At 37.1% G+C, this 21093-nt stretch overlaps 1 protein-coding gene across 3 annotated transcripts in view; it reads left to right on the forward strand.

The window, feature by feature from the left end:
* The window catches only part of RASA2 (RAS p21 protein activator 2), a 144465-nt gene that overhangs the window by 30503 nt on the left and 92869 nt on the right, over window positions 1-21093 (forward strand). For all 3 annotated transcript variants that reach the window (XM_035704945.2, XM_025448775.3, XM_025448776.3), the window contains one exon: window positions 15438-15555. In XM_035704945.2, the coding sequence (XP_035560838.1) occupies window positions 15479-15555 (77 nt within the window). In that variant the 5' untranslated portion in view covers window positions 15438-15478. The remainder of the gene's footprint in view (window positions 1-15437; window positions 15556-21093) is intronic.

Below are 21093 nucleotides of genomic sequence, written 5' to 3' on the forward strand. Positions count from 1 at the left end.
AACAGACTGGCTCTCGAGTCTATCCTGTTGCTCCTAACCTACTATGCTATTTTGCCTCTCTATTTGTTAGTATCTAGAATATATAAAAGATTCATACATATTTTAAGAAAAGGGCATTAGAAAAATCAAAGGTATGAATAGACATTTCACAGAAAGATAAAAAAGTCAACATAAGAAAATACTGATGAGATACAATAAAAATCTAGGAATGTTCATTTTTAAAAGCCATCAGTTTGTTAAAAAAAAAAAAAAGCTTGTTAATTTCAGTATTTGTTGGGGGTTTAGGAAAATAGGTAACTTTCTTCATTGTTGCTGTAAACTTAAATGGGTAAAGCAACGTTAGAGAGCATTTTGGCAATATCTGCTAAAAATCTAAGTATGTATTCCCTATGCAGTTCTGCCCTACAGAAACACTTGAATATTTGCAAAAGAGGCATATACAAAGGTGTTTAATGTTGCCTTGTTTGTGAAACAAAGAACTAGAGACAACTTAAGTGTGCGTTGTGGGAAGCGGATACACAATATGTTAAAATAAATATTCTATAGCTGCTAAAAAGAATGAGGTGTGTCCAGAGTATGAAAGGAACAAACTTTAAGACCTATTGTTTAGTACAAAGAGCAAGTTAGAATAGTATGTGTTTTTTCTTTTCTACGTGTATATGGGAGAATGCACAGAAGAGGTGTTTTGTTTAAGATTATTTTCTGAGAGAGAGTGAGCACGAGTCGGGGGAGATGCAGAAGCAGAAGAGGGAGAAGTAGACTCCCTGCCAAGCAGGGAGCCTGACACAGGACTCCATCCCAGGACCCTGGGATCATAACCTGAGCAGAAGGCAGACTCTTAACCAACGAAACTACCCAGACACCCCTAGAAAGAGGTTTGAAAGGATGTACAACATCGGTTACCTTGGTGGACAAAGTGAATTAGCCTTGCTTACAATGGTTTAATTTTCTATAGAGTATTTATGTATTAGCTATGAAAAATACCTTTGTATAAAAGAATTTAATACTATTTTATTCATTTTTAAAAAGATTTTATTTATTTATTTGAGAGAAAGAGCACACACAAGCAGAGGAGGATGGGACAGGAAAGGAGAAGCAGGCTCTCTGCTGAGAAGGGAGCCCAGTTCCTGGTTTGATCTCAGGACCCTGGGATCACAACCTGAATGGAAGGCAGACACCTCACTGACTGAGCCACCCAGGTGTCCCAAACTTGACACAATTTTAGTCCAAGCTCTCTTGTTATACTGTTGAAGACTGTCCTACCTACAAAAATAAAGGTAGCCATGTGTTAGGCTTTGGTAACATTTTGAGTGCCCCTAAAAGTAAAGTCAACTTTTATGTCAAGTTTTTGAATAACCTTTTATTTTTATAGAATTTCAAACGAAACTGTTCAGGAGCAATATAATAAAATCCCATATACTTTGCCTGTTTTCACCAGTTTTTGTGTTCAAAAAGTTGGCTTTTTATTTTTTTATTTTTTATTTTTTAAAGATTTTATTTATTTATTCATGAGAGACACAGATTTTATTTATTTATTCATACCTCACAGAGGCAGAAGAGACATAGGCCGAGGGAGAAGCAGGCCCTCTGAGAGGAGCCTGATGTTGGACTCGATCACAGGCCCTGGGATTACGCCCTGAGCCAAAGACAGACACTCAACCACTGAGCCACCCAGGTGTCCCCAGAAGTTGTCTTTATAATAAAGTCAGTGTTTTGCTTCAGATGAATGAGGTAAAAAGAATAATTTTGATCCTGTAAATTTTATAACATTTGTGTGAGTGGTACAGAGCCTTTTAGTTTTGAATTTGAACAACTTTATGTAAAATATTCTTAGTGGATAGGGGAAAGTGAACTAATATTTTTGAGTATATTTATTCTTTTCCAGGTACTGTGTTATTGCAAATTATTTCATTTAATCCAAATTCATGAAAAAGATTATATACCAACAAAAAGGGTTTTTGCTCAGGGTTTAAAAGGCAGTGCCAGGTTTTCAGAAGGTCTGTAAGTTACTGAAGTCCCTATGGGTTTGTCTACCAATTTGCTTGTCAGGTGGCATATTGGAAAGAACTGAGGAGTATATTTCTGTTGTCAAGAAGTTGATAATTATCCCTAAATTGGTTATGGTCTAATGTAATGGATATTCAATAAAATTAGAATGTTGGGATGCTATAAAAATGTATCTTTAATATTGTTTAGGGGATTTACAAAAAATGTTACTCTTCTGTGACTATGCTTATGTGCTTTTGTCTGTGCTTGTAAATGGTTCTCCTAGAACACGTACACATGCATATACTTGTACATGCACATTTGTAAATACAACTTATTTATAACTGGGTGCCACTTTTTTTTTTTTTGAAAAGTAGTAGATCATAAAGAGTCCCAGGATGCCATTACCAGAAATAGCTGTCATGTCCTGTATATGTCTTATCTGTGTAGCCCTTAGTTTTGCCACCACCAGGCTTTTCATTTGCTTGCCATACTACACTCTGTTGGTCAGCTTAGAAGACTTGCTAAGCTTCATGTAGCTGTAGGAGCCATTGACCTGTACTAAGAGAGATTCCTATCATATGTTTTTCAAAGTTTGGTTTGCTACCTGAGAAGTGGGCTTTAGGGAGCTTAGGAATCAGCACACGTTCAAAAGTGAAACCTGAAGTGGGCAAGACAAACCACAGGAAGATCCTGCCCGCAACTTGGTGACGTATCTGTATAGCCCATGGACACTTCCTGGCAATACCTTGCGAAACTTGCCTTTTTTATGTACAGTAGTTTCCTAACTTCTTGTTCTGACTAAACTTCAGTGAGAGGTAATTAGTATGATAACAATATAGATAACTATGATAACTGTCATGCACATGACTTGGATGATAACTGTCATGCACATGACTTGGATGAAACAAGAGCTCCTCTCCTACTTAGGTTCTGTAGACTTTTCCACTGAGGAGTTACATCTTACCTACTAGGACATTTTTGAGGAGTTTCCCTGGAGTTTATACTTTAACCTTGTCTTTATGCCATCTCAAGAATTGTACTTACATGGGTATCTGGGTGGTTCAGTTGGTCGAGCATCTACCTCTTGCTTTTGGCTCGGGTCATGATCTCAGGATCCTTAGATCCAGCTCTGCTTCGAGCTCCATGCTCAGCAGGGAGTCTGCTTGGGATTCTCTTCCTCTGCCCCTCTACCCCACCTCTCACTCTCTTTTGAATAAATAAATCTTTTTTTAAAAATTGTACTTAACATGTTGTTGATGTTTTATAGCCACAAAACAAGTTCTTTGCTCAGAGTCTAGGCTAAACCTCTAAACTCTGTTGGATTCCTGGAGCCTTTTGCCCATTCAGGTGCTTACTCAGTTGTACTACTTTGCTTTTTAGGCATGTTGGTGATTACACAGTGTTTTATTTTCATGGAGGAATAGGAGTTCAGTGTTTCTGAAACTATTATTCCTGATTTCTTTAACCTTCCATGTTAATATTATGGTGCCTGTTGTTAAGCAGAACCAGATTTCTGTTAGGAGTTATGCAGTGCGTTGATTTTTTTTTTTTATGATTTATCAGTTAAATGAGATTATAGAATCTCAGGTTTTATATTTTAAAGATAATTATCATTTACTGGGGGTGAGAAAAGTTGCTGACAATCTGATCAGTTATCTGATCATGTTAACTTATGCATTGAAAAGCCCTACCCTACTGTGTAGGAGATATACCAGCAGTCACCATTGCCTGTTGGTACCATTCCTCATCCTGTTGCTGAATAATATCACAAATATCTAACTTTCTAGGGGTACTTTCAAGGTGACAGCTAAGGAGGGAAATAGCAGCAATGTAACCTTTTTCTCCCCAGTAGTTTTTAGGCACCTCCCCCACTTTTTGTTACCACACACCAAAGCAGTCTGACATACATTAAAAAGAGTGAATAGGAGATTCTTTAGAACGTCATGTGTGATTATGACAGTTGTTCTTCTTTTTAAAAAAGATTTTATTTATTCATTCATGAGAGACACACAGAGAGAGGGGCAGAGACATAGGCAGAGGGAGAAGCAGGGACCCCGGGATCGTGCCCCAAGCCAAAGGCAGACGCTCAACCGCTGAGCCACCCAGGTGTCCCTATGACAATTCTTGTGTAAGATTTCTTTATCCTAAATACAAAGTATTTATTAGATACAAAGAAATCAAATGAGGGGCACCTGTGTGACTCCAGTTGGTTAAATGTCTGCCTTCTGCTCAGCTCATGGTCTCAGGGTCCTGGAATCCAGCCCTGCATCAGGCTTCCTGCTCAGTGGGGAGTCTGCTTCTCCCTCCCCCTCTCCTGCTCATGTTCTCTCTCTCTGGCTCACTTTCTCTCTCAAATAAATAAATAAAATCTTAAAAAAAAAATCAAATGAATGCTAAATGATAATACAGCATGTTGAAAACATAGTTTTCTGCAACTTTTTTTAGTAATCACCTGACCTCACTAAGCCTCAGTTTCCTCTTCTATGAGTTGGGAATTACGGTTTTCTAATCTTCCTAAGGGATCATGAAAAGATTGGATGACTTCAGTGTATTGCCTGGCACATCATGCTGTAAAGTGTGAGGCTGTAACATAAGCAGCAGTGGTACTTGGTCAAGTATATTTTCATAGCTTTGTTGATGAACAATTTATTTATGTACATCTTTTATTGGAGAAATGAAAATCAAACTTTAAGAATTCGGAAGACTTAAAAAAAAAAGAATTTGGAAGACTTTATGATATGCTAATATATAGGGTTGTCTTAATTATGTATAATTAAATAGCATAATACTTTTAAAAATGTTTTTTAAATTTTTATTTATTTATGATAGTCACACAGAGAGAGAGAGAGAGGCAGAGACATAGGCAGAGGGAGAAGCAGGCTCCATGCACTGGGAGCCCGACATGGGATTCGATCCCAGGTCTCCAGGATCGCGCCCTGGGCCAAAGGCAGGCGCTAAACCACTGCGCCACCCAGGGATCCCAGCATAATACATTTTAATTTTAAACTAAACTTGTCAACCATAAGGCTGTTTATATTTTTAAGTATATCATCTTCTTTTTTTTTTTTTGAATGTTAACAATAAAGTTTGCATATTTTTTTTCTTATCCCCATGGAAGTTCTAATCGTACAGCTTGTGGTTCCCATTATTAGAACATCATATCCAGAGTCACTCAGGCCAAATTCTGTGAATTCTATCTCTCTAGTAATTCTTCCAGTTTTCTTTTCCTCCCATTACTCTTTTAGTACCTTAGTTTAGGCCCTGTAACTGTCAGTAATTTTCATGAAGCATGGATCCAACCACGCAGAAACTTTTAGAGAACCTGTTGACTACTGAAGAAAGTTAAAACTTTCTAGCTTGGCATTTCAGATTCTTTTGATTCCACCATTTCTTTAATTTATCTCTTTTTATTCCCCTTTCATCTCCCTTTATGCTTTAGCCAGTTTGTACTATTCATTGCCTCTTGAAGGTGCCCCTCTTGTTCCCACCTTCAGAACTTGTTTATATTGTGCCTTACTCCTGGAATGTTATCCCTCCACCCCCAATTTCTGTATTTTGAAAAAAAAAAAATGACTCGGAAGAAGTTATTATGAAGATTGTGAAGTAATGCATATGAAGGCCCTTAAAAATATTACTATATGTGATGTATGTATTAATTTATTCAGTGAATGGTAGCTATTATTATGATTCAGCTTTCCTCCTACCCCAAATAATCTTTATTTTAGGATCATCTCTTTCAGGACCCTGGTGTGCAGTTTCTCTAGGGGTTAATCCTCCTGGGATCTGCGTTGGTTCTTAACTTTGTATCCTTTGAAATAAACTTGGGCTTCAGGGTACCTTAGGATAATTTCAGAAAAGGATGGTTGTCTATTCCTCTCAGTACTGCTGTATTCAGAAAGACATTACAAGTGAAGAAGAAAGCTTTGGAATTTAATTTCAGTCATATCACCTTACTAGCCATGTAACTGTGAAGTGTTTTTGATCTTTGTTTTAATTTGTAAAAGAAAAGGGTAATGCTTACTTCTCAAGGTCGTTGTACACATTGAGATATTTGAGAAAATATTTGGCACTGTCTTGGAACATCTGACTACTTGATCAATATTTGTCTTTTTTTGTTGTTTTCTTTTTTTAACTTACTAAGTATTGTCCTCCTCTGGAACACACACAAGCACATACAAACCTACAAGTATAAATGCATGCACATACACCCCCTAACATATGAACACATATGTGTCTAGAAGCATATATACCGAATCTCTATCTACTAGCTTAGTATTTGGAATTCTAGGCTTATGTAAAATTTATATGATACGATCTGGATACTAGCTTTGCATAGAACCATTGATTTTGTACACAGAGAGTTGGCCATCTTTTTATTTTTGTTAATCTAAATTATCTTATCAGTTTTGACTCCTAGTGGTGTTTATCTTCTTGGTTTAAACTGTTTACTTTTTGACAGTGACTGAAAGCACTGTTTTCTATAAAATATTTACTTGTCTCCCTCTTCCTTCGGGTATTTATGCAGAAGTTGCCTTCTCAGTGGGACCTTCTGGGCCATTTCCCTCCCACCCCCACCATTTATGTGATGTTTCCTTCCTGCTTAACATTTAATTACTAACACATTTTTTACTTATTTATTGTCTGCCTATTTGTGTTAGCTCAACAAGGACACAATTCTATTATTCTCACTATTGTATCTTTAGCATCTTAGTGAAGGTACTCAGTAAATATTTGAATGTGTGCATTTCAGGATTGGTTTGTTTTTGATATGGTATCTTTGTATTAAACTGCAAAGATTCTGATATTTAGTGCTTTTAATAAATATGTACAGGAAACTTTTTTTTTCAACTTTTGGTGCAGTTGACATAGATCAACTTACATCAACTGGAAAAAATATATATGGGATTTTATCATTTGTGACATGATATCAGAACTTCCTTTTTTCCATGCTAAAATTCTATACACATACACACTCATACTTACTAATTAGATATTTCATTATCTATTGTAAGCTAAGCATGGTACTAAGAACCGGTGCCTTTCCTTAAGAAGTTTGTAATTCAGTGGATAAATGTAAAGGATTCTCCTTCGCTGGTTCCTTCTCCTCTCTACTAACTCAAAATGGTTGGAGACCTTTAAGGCTGTATTCAAATCTTTTTTTCTTTCTTATCCATATTTACTCTCCTTGTGATTTTTTTTCTCCTTTGATCTTGTATAGGATTGCAGTTTTATAAATATTTTGTGCTTGCTGATGATTCTCAAATTTTACTTCAGCCAGGACTTCTTTGTCCTCTTGACATCTGCATTTGGATGTGTAATAGGCATTTCAGGCTTAATATGCCCAATACAAATTCTTGATCTCCTTCTCCTAAGAAGAGGCTCCTCTTTCTGGAAATGGCATCTCTGTTTTTCCAACTGCTTAGGCTAAAACTCTTAAGAAGTAAGTTTTCCTTAACGCCTTTTTCTATCATGCCTACATCCAAAATATAAAACATCCTATTGGCTCCATCTTCAAAAATATGCTCAATTTACCACTTCTCTCCATGCCAGGACTGCTTCCCTGGTCTAAGTGATCTCTAATCAAGATCACTGCAGTAGTCTACTTTCCTGCTTCCACCCTTTCCCCTCTGCAGTGATTCTTCTAAAATAAACGTTAGATCATACCATTCTTCCGCTTAAAATCTTTCGAGTAGCCCCCCATGTCACTCAGAAAAACCCAAGACTTAACTATTTAATCTGCTTCCTCTCTCACCCCTACCTCATCTCTTACTGTTTCCTACCTCTTCCCACTTTGCTTATTGTTTTGCAGCCATAGTGGCATCCCTGCTATTCCTTAGTGTGCCAAACGGTCCTTTCTAGGACCTTTGCATGTTTTATTCTTTCTGCCTGTTCATCTCTTTTCCCCAGATGTCTATCTGCATAGACAGGCTCATTTCCTCACTGACGTCTTTCAGGTATCTGCTCAGATACCTTAATAGAAAGGCCTTCCTTGATTCCTTGTATAAAATAATATTGCTCTCCTCCTCCTCTTTACCCTTTGGGTCTGGCACTCCCTAACTTTCTTCATACTTTTTCTTCCAAGGGAATAAATATTAAGAGTTTGTGATGTTTGTTACCCCTCTCTAGATTGTACAACAGTTCCATGTGGGCAGAGACCTACTTTTATTCATTGTTACATCCCCTGCATTTAAAAAAGTGCCTAGCATGTTGTAGGCACTTAATTTTATTTGTGAATGAAGTGCAACAAGCGCAATACGAAATGATCATTGTATTTAAAGTACCTGTAAGATGCAATAGGAAATAGAGGGAATGACTACCTAGGAATTGAGGGAAGAATTTACAAAGATATCTTTTAAGTAGAGCTTTTTGAAGGAAAAAAAAACAGTAAAAGCATTCTATACAATGAAAAGCATTGCAGATGTACAGAGGCATGAGAGAACACAGTGTTCAAGGAACCAAAAGTACAGTACTGTTGAAGCATAACTTGTGGGGGTAAAGATTAAGTAAGTAGATGAGGCCAAACATGTAGTAGACAGTACCAGACCATGAAGGATCTTAATGCTAAACATAGGAATTTTAGATTTTTATCCTGCAAGGTGGGCAGTGGTAGATAGTATGGAGTCATTGAAGACTTTTGAGAAAGGGGGATATGTATGTTCACATATTAAAAAGGCAAGTGGAAAAAAAAAGTAAGTGGCAACAGTATGAAGGATGGAAATCAAAGCTAAGCTCTGCATTTTATTTAACATGTATGTGATGTTGTAATATACACATGATGCAGAGAGACAGTTACTATCATGTGAATGGCAAGAGGCTATTTTATTTTATGGTTGGACAAAACCACTGATGTGTAGTGTGAATGTTCACTTCTTGGCATACTTTCAGTACATCTGTGAGGGAGAAGAAATGCCTGGTGGAGGATTAGATTATCAGTTATGATTTCAACAAGAAAGGGTGGTGTTACAGTATAAAAGATGTTGTGCTTGAAGGTCAGCCTCCTTTCTTCATAGAAAAACAGTTGTCAATAATATACCTCCTGATCTTGATTCATTGTTGAAGGAACTAGTGACAGTTATAGATATAATCAGATTTGTACTATTTGCTATAGGACCAATACAGCTACCTTTGTAGGACACATACCTGCCTTTGCATATTGCAGTACCCTGGCATGCACAAAACTTTTAAAAAGAGGAATAAGCGGGCACCTGGGTGGCTCAATTGGTTGAGCATCTGCCTTCAGCTCAGGTCATGATCTTAGGGTCCTGGGATCAAGCCCCCTCCCCCCCCCCCGCCCCCGTCAGGCTCCCTGCTCAGCAAGCAGGTTACCTGCTTCTCCCTCTGCCACTCCCCCTGCTTGTTCTCTCTCTTTCTCTCTAAAAATGAGTAAATAAAACATTTTAAAAATTAAAAAAGATAAGCTAAAAATTAGCTTTCCTTTTTTTCATTCAGATTCAAGTAAACCTATTTCCATTATTACAACTATCTTGCTTAAGTATCATATCTTAGCAATATAGTGAATGTCTTGAATACTTTAATCCTATTACTTTAGGGTCAAGATTTGTGTAAATTTAAGGATGAGATGGAGGTACCTGAAATGGGCTACATGGTATCAATATTGAGAATTTGGCACTCCCAAATTCATGAATATGTACTGTATTATTGAGCATATTTTAAAAAACACATCCAAATACTGCAGTAAGACACAAAGAAATATTTTCAAAGTCGGACACAGCAATACAGAGCATTAAGATCCATTTGTCTGCATTTCCCAAGTCAAAGCATTTGCTTTTTGAGTGTGCTGTGCTACTTAACTCAGTAATGAAACAATAAAGGTAATTTTCAGTGAGGTATTGCTTAATTTCTAAGTCTGTTTGATCCAGATAGCCACATGTAGCTAAAAGATTTACCAAAATCTGATGATCAGTAATATGAGGAAGTTTCTAATTTGTTAGAAATAAGGGGAAAGAATATAGACCAGTCAGGATTAGGTTACAGAATCAACTGTAGTCTAAGCAGAAAGAGATTTAGTAAAGGATTTTAGGGGGACCTGGGTGACTTGGTTAAGCGTTCCACTCTGGATCTCAGCTCAGGTCTTGATCTTAGGTTTGTGAGTTCAAGCCCTGTGTTGGGCTCCACATTGGGCGTGGAGCTGACTTTATTTTATTTTACTTTTTTTAAAGATTTTATTTATTTATTATTATTTTTTTAATATATATTTTTAAATTTATTTATGACAGTCACACAGAGAGAGAGAGAGAGAGGCAGAGACACAGGCAGAGGGAGAAGCAGGCTCCATGCACCGGGAGCCTGACATGGGATTCGATCCCGGGTCTCCAGGATCGCGCCCTGGGCCAAAGGCAGGCGCCAAACCGCTGCGCCACCCAGGGATCCCTAAAGATTTTATTTATTTATTCGTGAGAGACATACAGAGAGGCAGAGACACAGGCAGAGGGAGAAGCAGCCTCCATGCAGGGAGCCCAATTTGGGACTCGATCCTGGAATGTCCAGGATCACGCCCTGAGCTGAAGGCAAACGCTCATCCACAAAGCCACCCAGGCGTCCCTGGAGCTGACTTTAAAAAAAATTTTTTTTTAAGTGGTTTATAGAATTTTTGGAAATTCTGACTAAGGAAACAGACTGTAGTTTAAACTTTCATGAATGAAATTCTAAAGCCACATTGCAGCTGAGCTACTAAGGGAGGTACTACCTCTTTTAGGATCAGAAAGGTACCTGCAGAATTGGGAAGCTGTACCTTTTAGCTGCGTGTCTGAGAACCTTGCCATCTCTGCTGTGATCAGGAACCTGCCACTATTAGGAAATAGCCATGAGCAAGAAGCCATCTTCATCTGTAAGTTGTTGTTACTGCTGCTGGCTCTAGACCCAAGCCACACCTGCTACAACCTGTATGACAGAATGGAAGTCTTGTGCCCTTCATGTTGATATCCATAAAACCTATGACTGGATAGAGGGACTTCAGAAAATGCTGCTGCACAAAAACTTGGATCTCTCCATGATAGTAATTACTAGTAGCAACAGCCTAAATGCAACCTTCCTTCACTTCTGCTCTCCAGATTTCTAGCGAGTAGATCTGATTGGTGGAATTTAAATCATATCCACAACCCTAACTGCAAAAAAGGATGGGGAATGTAGTTTTTAGCTTTCTAGTCTGCAGTTCAGGAAATCATATACCAAAGGATGCTGAAATGGATGATGGCCACTGATCGACCATATCTACCACAGATACAGACCCTGATGCTCCTTAAAGCTAGCCATTATCGAATGGGCTATGTAAATAAATTGAGAAAGATTACAAATAATACTAATAGACAACATTGAGAAACTTTTAGGTATTTGTTTAGTATATTTTTATTATTTTATAATGTTACATTAAAAATATATAAAATTTGTGCTCTACCTACATGATGAATTTAGTGATCTGTGGCTGCCAAAAGTTTCTTCACATTTAAAGTGTTGATAGTGGGTGAAAGAGGGAATGACAAAACTGTCAGAATGGGTTATCTAAACTGAGGAAAGATTGGTGTTCTCAAATATTGAAGCATGGTCAAGTAAGGAGGGAACTGACAGTCATTTGATTTATTTATTTTTTTTTTAATTTTTTTTTTTTATTTATTTATGATAGTCACAGAGAGAGAGAGAGGCGCAGAGACACAGGCAGAGGGAGAAGCAGGCTCCATGCACCGGGAGCCCGATGTGGGATTCGATCCCGGGTCTCCAGGATCACGCCCTGGGCCAAAGGCAGGCGCCAAACCGCTGCGCCACCCAGGGATCCCCAGTCATTTGATTTAATGGTACTTAATGTTATTAGTGTTCAAGGGGCACCTGGGTGGCTCAGTCAGGAGTCTGACTGACCCTTGGTTTTGGCTCAGGTCATGATCTTGTTGTGGGATTGAGCCCTGCTTCAGGCTCCACATTCAGCACCAAGTCCACTTGAGAGTCTCTCTCTGCCCCTCCCCCCACTCACATGTGCACATGTGTCTCTTTCAAATCAGCAAAAGAGATACATGTGTCTCTTTCAAATCAGTAAATAAAGTATTAAAAAATATTGTTAGTGTTCTTGAAGGTTCTGATAAAGGAATAGAAACAGAGGCCAATTGCAAGTTCAGGTTGTGAGTAGGAGGAAATGGATTGGAGCAGAGGTTATAGAATAAGTTTTCAAGGAACAGTAGTTGTGTTTCCTCCCTCTCCCCCCCCCCTTCCTTCCTTCCCATAATTAGAACAAAGGGTGGCCCTATGCATATACCACACATGACACAAGTACAGTCTTTCAAAGTTCCTCACTTTTGTCTCTGTATGGCACACTGTAAAATGTGTGCTATTAAAATAACTTTATGCTTAGAGATAAAATGGTTACAACATTTTTTCATTAGTTCTCTACCCATTTATTACTTCACTTTCGATTATTTTTGTATAAAGTGGCGGTTATTTTCATTTATGTTTTTTATAAAGCGTCAGTTAATTACTATAAAGTTTTTATAGCTGACTTAATCAGCATATTTGTATGATTAGATGAATTTACCTTTGGTGTGATTTAAACATAGGTTAGTGACAGTACAGATTATGATAACTGGTTTTATAGGAAATAATGTTGAGTGTGTTTCATATATTACATTGACCTTATGTTTTCTACTAACTCTAAGCATATCTGATGATGTCAAGTTCATTAGATTCTGCATGTTCTATCTCCTTTAAAAAGGTGGGTGGTGGAATAGGTATATGTTTATACAGTGTGGTTTTCACAAGCTGCACATATGTGAATGAAATAGGAACCTGTTCAAAGGCAGTAATTTAGTGTTCCAGATTCCCTTATTAGATATAGAACATGTTTATTAGGATTTAATTCTAAATTTGTTTATGTTCTAGGCTGTTTATGGTAACCTAGTTGGATTTTTGGTTTTAAAAAAACAGCACTGTGGATTATACTGAGAGGAGACATCAAAGAAGAAGGAAAGACTTAAAGGAGAAGAAGGTTGAGAGTAATGAAAACAGAATTGGTGGACAGTGTTGTGGATGAGAGGGAGGGAATGGGGTAAAGAGAGCACAGAAAAAAAGATGAGATTTGGATAAGAGAAGGGACATCTAGTCTTTAGGAAGAGGAGAATAGATGGGTACAAATTCAAATATATACTAGTTTTTCCTGTTAGGAAACTGGTTTATTTGTAAAGGCCAACCCATATTAGGCAATTTTTAAGTCGTTTGAAAGATTCCTGATTCTGACTTAAGATAAACATAAGTATGTTTATTCTGGTTAAGTGGTAACTTGATTTTTTAAAATCTCTCAATGATACACTTAATGAGTATCTTGTGCTTTTCCACTGATTTTCTCATTATAATAAAAAACGGTTTATTGAGTTTTTCATAGGTGCTTCTTGATTTTTTGATAGGCTTTGTTAAAATATATTGGTTTAAATAGCCTTTAGTTTTAAATTTGATAAGCAGACAGAAATTTGAGTTTATCTAGCCCAAATTGTCATCAGGAAAGCTGTGCTTTAATGATTTGTCTGAAGCCATTTAGCCACTTAGTAACAGAGGTAAAACAGGAATGTTAGTTTCACAATTCTTAGGGCAGTGTTATTTCCCTTGTGCTAACTACCTTGCTTCCTAATTTAGTACACTAGTGTCTGATTTCAGCACACACACTTTTCTGTGTGCTTTTGGACTGTGAGCATCTCAAAAGAACTTCACCACTATACTTACTGGCTTCTTTAATATTCATTCTAAAAGCATTTCTCAAGTATCTACTGTATGACAGTAACTATTTTAGATTTTGGTGATTACCAAGTTCTCAGGCCTCAATGAGAGTACCAGAAAATAAACACGTAAACATTACCAGTTTCAGATAGTTATAAATGCTATCAAGAATACAGAGAAATATACGATGGTAGCAGGATTATTTACTTTCGACAGAATAGTTAGGGAAGGTTTCTCTAGGGAAGTGACATTTAAGCTGAGACCTGAATGCTAAGCAGAATAACCATGTGAAGCCGAGGGTTAGAGCATTCCAGGCAGAGGCCCTAAGCTTGAATGAACTTGGCATGGTTGATGAATGGAAAGAGGGTGACCACTGAGACGAGTAGGAAGAAAAAAAGGTCAGAGATGAGAGGGCAGTAGGGCAGTGTAGACCATGAAAGTGGGAATTGAGAAATGGGATTGTATTCTAAGTGAAATGGAATGGCATTGGAGCAGGGGAGTGACTGCTCTGAAGAATATGTTTGAGAAAATCACACTGTTGGTGGAGAGTAGGTTGTGGGGGATTGCCAGTGAAGGCAAGGAGAAGTGGTTGGATTTGAGATCTATTTTGAAAGTTTGCTGGATTTACTGATTGGATGTGGGGGAGGTTTTGGGAGGATGATGAGAAAAAGAGAGGAAGATGGTGGTAGACTGGGGGAAGAGCATGTTTTAGTGGAGGAAATCAGATGGCTTGTCTGAGACTTATTAAATTTGAGATGCCTGCTGGATATCCAAGGAGGCAGTTGGATATTCACATCTAGGGTTGAGGAGAGATCAGGCCTGGAAATACAGACCTAAGAGACATCAGCATTAACACCATGCTGAAGGAATTTCCATGGGGGAAAGAAGAGAAGGTGGTCTAGAACTGGGGCCCTGAAGCACTGCAGTATTTAGAGGTGAGGTGGGAAAGTAGGCAGAGGGCCAGGGTATTAAAGGAAAGCCAGAAGCATTGGGTTGTGGGAGATAAGAAAAGGACATTTTAAAGGAAGGATATTAGTGTTCATTTTTACTAAATAGTTCCACCAGAGCAGGTATGACGAGGACAGAAATGGTCATTGGATTTGGCAATATAGAAAATGTTGGCATCCCTCTCTAGCACAGTTGCCATGTCAATCACAGAGTTAGAAGCTGGACTGGGGAGAGGGTTGAAGAATGGACGGAAGGTAAGAAATTGGAGACAATGACTAGAAATGATTGCTTTTGAGAAGATTTGCTATGAAAGGGAGTCTAGAACTAGAATACCACAAGAGAGAAGGTGGAGTCAAGGGGGATTTTTTCCTTTCTGTGCTTTTTTTTTTTAATTGGGAAATATTAAAAGCTTGTTTATGTGCTGATAAGAATGATCACTAGAGAGGAAAATTAATGATGATACAGAAAAGGGATTCATTGTAGAGTCAAGTCCTTGAGGTAGCACTGGTGATTGGGCTGGAGAGCAGTGTGGGGATTGCCCTTTTCTAGAAGCAGGGCAACAATGGTATAATATGACCTCACAACTCCCCTTTACATGCAGATCCTCTCTTCAGTCTCACTGGATCAAGTTGATCATCTTTCTGTTATCTCTAGAGGGTTTTTTTTTTTTTTTTTTTTTTTTTTTTTGTGCTATAGCTTGCATGTTCTTTTGGATTGAATTCATCCTGTATAAATTTGAACATGAAGCAGCTGGTGATATTTAACACCAATTTCAATTTTTGTGCCAACAGGTGAAGCGAAAAATTTATTGCCATATCTTGGACCCAACAAAATGAGAGATTGTTTCTGTACCATAAATTTGGACCAGGAAGAAGTTTATCGTACCCAAGTTGTTGAAAAGTCTTTAAGGTTTGTAAAAAAATTAGTAAATTATCTTTCATGATACATATTGATTACTAAATTTTGTACATTTTCCAACCTGTAATCATCAAGAAGACTTTCTTCATCTGAGACTTTTCTTTTACATTCTGGATTTGTTTTTAGAATTACAGAATCTCAGTGTTTGAAGGAGCCTTGATATTTATTGAGCTGGACTAATCAGCTGCCTTACAACTGCTTGATTCCTTCTGACAATTATAGTTGACAAGCGGTCATCTGGCATTTGCTTAATGATGTTTATTCTAGAGACCAAGAAGTTCATTGCCTCTTAAACAACCTATTTGGTCTTAGAACTATTCTGACTTTTAGAAAGCTCTTACATTTAGTCAGTTAATGTCTATCAAAAGGAGAACCTACTATATACTAAGAGTTTGCTGGGTGCTATTTATTCATACATTCACAAGAACAAGATAGATGCAGTGCTTGCTTTCCTGTGATTTTTCATTGCCTCAAAATTTATCTTCCTTATCATTGTTGCTAATTCTATGCCTTAGATTTCTGGAGAATACCATATTTAACATGACATCTTTCAACTTTTTGAAAACAATTATCATATACCTCAGTTTATTCTCTAGGCTAAATTTTGCCTATTCATTTGAACTTTTCTCAGAATACATCATTTTCTCTTGAGAATAAATTACTTCTTAAAGTTATACAAGTCACTGAACTAAGGGCATTGTAAGGAAATGAATTCTTAGGTAAATTTCTCATCTTTTGAAAGTGTAATATCACTCTTGAGAGGATCCTAGTAAATTCTAATTCATAAAATTGGAGTGTGCCACCTCTGCCCTGTAAGTGTTTGTGGACACAATTCTAGCACAAAGTTGTGCTGGCAGGATGCGGTCTTGGTCAGAGATAAGAGTCAAAACAAGGGCGTGGGGAGTCGTTGGAATGAACATGTCATGGGTAGAGTATTGAGTGTCATAACTCCTGTAAATTGCATTTTGAGAATTTATTTTTTGACGCTCTTTTTTTCATAATCTATTTTCATTACACTTTCCTTTTTTCCTGTGTAGCTTTTCTCTTTATGTCTTTATTTTTTTCTTTATGTCTTTATTGTCAGTGTTTATAATTTTGACTGTCTATAGTGTTCTTCATAGGAAAGACATCGTATAAAGCTGAAAATACTTTAGTAGCCCCCGAAAATTTGAAGTAATGCACTACACATCTGTAATCATAAATCACCTGTCCCTGTTTTTTTAGAATTCTGTTATTTATATGTTATACATGATGAAACTGAGTCCCCAAAAGGCTGAATAATTAGTGGATATAATATAGGAAGTTAGAAGCAAAATGGAGCTTGGAACCTGAAACTATTTAAATCTCAGTTTGTTACTTAATGTACACTAATTCCATATCACAAAAAAAATCTGTGATATACAAAGCTAATAATTGTCCATAAATTGAATACTTGTGTTAGTTTCTAATATGTAGCTTTGTAAATTAGTGACTAAAATTAGCTTATTTTTTCTTTTTTAAACCCTTGCTTTTCTAGATATTTGTGTTGGGAAAAGATGATGAAACCAACTATTTTTATCCATCTTAAATTCTTTTTCTAGATGCATAGCAACTTGGAAGATATTTTAAGATTAGCAGTGGTTAGTTATCTTAGGTCGTTTCAATAGTTACACCATGTGCATAGACCCCTGCTAACCTTGCTTTCATGTCAGTGTTTTCTTCGCTTATTGTGTAAGCTATCAGGTCTAGAGTCAGTAGATACCATTTAGATCTCTATGGGTTTTGGATATTACAGGTTTTTTTTTTTTCACATTTTTTTAAATTGAAGTTCAATTTGCCAACATATAGTACAACACCCAGTGCTCATCCCATCAAGTGCCCTCATCAGTGCCTGTCACCCAGTTCCCCATCCCCCCGCCTGCCTCCCTTTCCACTACCCCTTGTTGGTTTCCCAAAGTTAGGAGTCTCTCATGTTTTGTCACCCTCTCTAATTTTTCCCACTCATTTTTCCTCCTTTCCACTATAATCCCTTTCACTATTTTTTATATTTCCTGTGTGAGTAAAACCCTATAATGATTGTCCTTCTCTGATTGACTTACTGCGATATTACAGTTTTTATAGGTAGTCTGGATATAGATTTCATAACAGGTAAGAGGCACATATAGAACCTATAGCTCCTAAATTTTTACCTCAAATCCTTTTAAAAAGTGAGTGGTATATAAACAAAGTGAGAAACCAGCAATACTGCTTGTGTCTCGTGCTGTTCTTCCACATGCTGGGAATTTCCTTAGGAGTCCTATGCATGATCATATGTCAGTGATAGCAGTAGAATGTTGTTTTAAAAACTATGAACGTCCAGTCATTGCTTCTTACTAAGCATTTTGAAAAGTTTTCTTCAGATGGATTATGATTGATTAATTAATTAATTAAAGATATGGATGCCCAAATTTGGGGATTAGGTTGTTGACATTGTGGTGATACAGATGATTTAGTGAGTAATTTTGTGGTGGTCTTATTTGGCCTTAGAATGTATTTTATTTTATTTTAAGATTTTATTTATTTGAGGGGAAGAGGCAGATGAGAGGGAAAGGCAGACTCCTTGTGGAGCAGGGAGCCTGATTTGGGACTCCATTCCAGGACCCTGGGATCATGACCTGAGCCAAAGGCAGATGCTTAACTGACTGAGCCACCCAGGTATTCCTAGAATGTATTTTAAAAATAACATTTGGGGGACACCTGGGTGGCACAGTTGGTTAGGTGTCAGACTCTTGGTTTTGGCTCAGGTTGTGATCTTGGGGTTGTGAGATCGAACCCAGTGGCTGGCTCTGCTCAGCCTGGAATCTGCTTAAGTCTATCTCTCCCTCTCCCTCTGTTTTCCACTCAAATAAATAAATATTAATAAAAAATAAAAATAATATTTGAGTGTACATGTGAAATATAAAGGAAATCCTTCATTTTATAATTGTTTATGAAATGATGCAAAGGAGAAAATACCTAAACATACCATGTCTTTGCCTAATAGTTGTTTTTGTGTCAATTTTTTTGTTGAGATTAATATAGAGGACCTAGTTATTTTGATTGACCAACTTTTTTTTTTTTTTTAAGATTTTATTTATTAGAACATGCACAGGGAGTGGGTGGGTGGTGAATCTGAAACAGACTCCATGCTGATCACAGAGCCCAGAGCCCTGTGTTGGGCTTTATCCCATGACCGTGAGATCATGACCTGAGCATCATGGGATGCTTAAGCCACTGAACCACCCACGTGCCCCATTGATAGACCAACTTTTAAAACTTGATTTTGATTATATTTTAAGTAGAAAATACATTGACAAAAGTTGACCAGGCATTATAAACAACTAAAAAGCTAAGTCAGCTGTTTTCTGTACCAGGTTAGAAATAACTTCTGGAAGAGTATTTTTCTTTGCATTTCAGCTTCTTTTTAAGCTGTGGCATCCTAAAGAGATTGCATTTTATGGGGACATTTTCAAAGTATCTTTTAGTTCTTTAAAACATTCTCAGGAAAGAAGTGCTCTTGACAAAAGATATTTACTAGCATTTCAGAGATTTATGTCTTCATAACATTTTTTTTTCTTCATAACATTTAAACATCAAAATAACATTCTTTTTTTTTTCAAAATAACATTCTTAAAATAAACATATAAAAATGAATTGTTTCATAGGAAAAAAATCTTAGCAATTTGGGGATAGGCAAAGATTTCTTATGATGCAGAAATCACTAGTCATAAAACAGGAAAATTGATAAACTGGATTTCTTCAAAATCAGAGCCTTTTGCTCTTCAACAGACACTGTCAAGAAAATAAAATGGCAGTCCACAGCTGGGAGAAAATATTCTGGCAAAGGACTTGCATCTAGAATTTATTTAAAAACAAAAACAAAACCAATAAGAAAACAGCCCATTTAAAATATGTGGGAAAAAACCAAATAGATATTCCCCAAAGGAATACATATACAAATGGCCAACAAGCACATGAAAAAATATTCATCATCATTAGTCATCAAGGAAATGCAGTTTAAAACCATTTCTGTCACTATAGATTCTTGAACATAATGTGTCATGTTCAAAATCAGATCACTGGTTCCTATGACAGTATGGAGGAGGTGATAGCACAAGGGAACTGTCTGGGGAGATAGAAATGCTTTGTATCTTGATTGGGATAGAGATTACACAGATGTAAAAATTTATCATACATTCAGTAGAATAGTTAATTTTAAAAAGACTTTCAGTAGCAAAAGTTGACAATGAAATGGAACAACTGGGGCTCTCCTGCATTGCTGGTAGAAGTGTAAATGGTACACATTTGTTTCATATACCAATGTTGGAAAAAAGTTGGACAGTTTCTTATACATTAAAAATTCACCTATCTTTCAACTTAGCAATTCCACTCTTTTAGTTACCTACCCAAAAGAATAGAAAGCATATGTTCAGAAAAAGCCTTGTATAAAAATGTTTAGAGCAGCTTCTTTATTTTTAATAGCCCAAACTGGAAACAACTCACATGCCATTACTAGGAGAATAGATTGTAGAATATTCATGAATGGAATATTATGCAGCAGTTGAAACAAATGACCTACTTATTTTATACAACAAAATGGAAAAATCTCATAGTTATTAAGCTGAGTGAAAGAAGCTAGGCACAAGAGTACATGCTACTTAATTCCATTTATATGAAATTCTTTGGCAGATCTATATAGTAGAAATCAGATCACTGGTTGTCTGTGGTAGATATGGTGGGGTAACTACAGGGGAGTATATGGGGAATTTTATGGGAAGATAGAAATGTTATTATATCTTGATTGGAATGGAGGGAACACAAATCATTAACCTCTATACTTTAATTTTTAAAAATATTTATTTGTGGGGATCCCTGGGTGGTTTAGAGGTTTAGCACGTGCCTTTGGCCCAGGGCGTGACCCTGGAGTCCCAGGATCAAGTCCCACATCGGGCTCCCTGCATGGAGCCTACTTCTCTGTTTGCCTGTGTCTCTGCCTCTCTCTCTTTGTGTCTCTCATGAATACATAAATAAAATCTTTAAAAATATATATTTATTTGTTTTAGCGACAGAGCACACATAACGCACAAACAAGCGGAGAGACAAAGGGAGAAGGAAAGAGAAACTCTTAAGCAGACTCCACACCCAGCTCCTGAGCCCTATTCAGGGCTGATATCATGACATGGAGTTCATGCCCCAAGCAGAAACTGAGAGTTGGATACTCAACTGACTGAACCACCGAGGCATCCCAGTCATTTAAATTGATTTTGTTATATGTAGCTTATACCCTAATAAAGCTCTTTTAAAAAAAAAAAAAAAAACCTGGGTTTTGGGGTGCCTGGGTGATTCAGTGGTTGAGCATCTGCCTTAGGCTCGGGTTACGATCCCAGGTCCTGGGATTGAGTCCTGCATCCAGCTCTCTCTGCAGGGAACCTGCTTCTCCCTCTGCCTATGTCTTTGCCTCTCTCTGTGTGTCTCATGAATAGATAAATAAAATCTTTTTTTGAAAAAAACAACCTGTTGTTTTTTTTTTTT

This window comes from Canis lupus, chromosome 23, assembly GCF_003254725.2.
Source record: "Canis lupus dingo isolate Sandy chromosome 23, ASM325472v2, whole genome shotgun sequence".
Taxonomy (NCBI): Eukaryota; Metazoa; Chordata; class Mammalia; order Carnivora; family Canidae; genus Canis; species Canis lupus.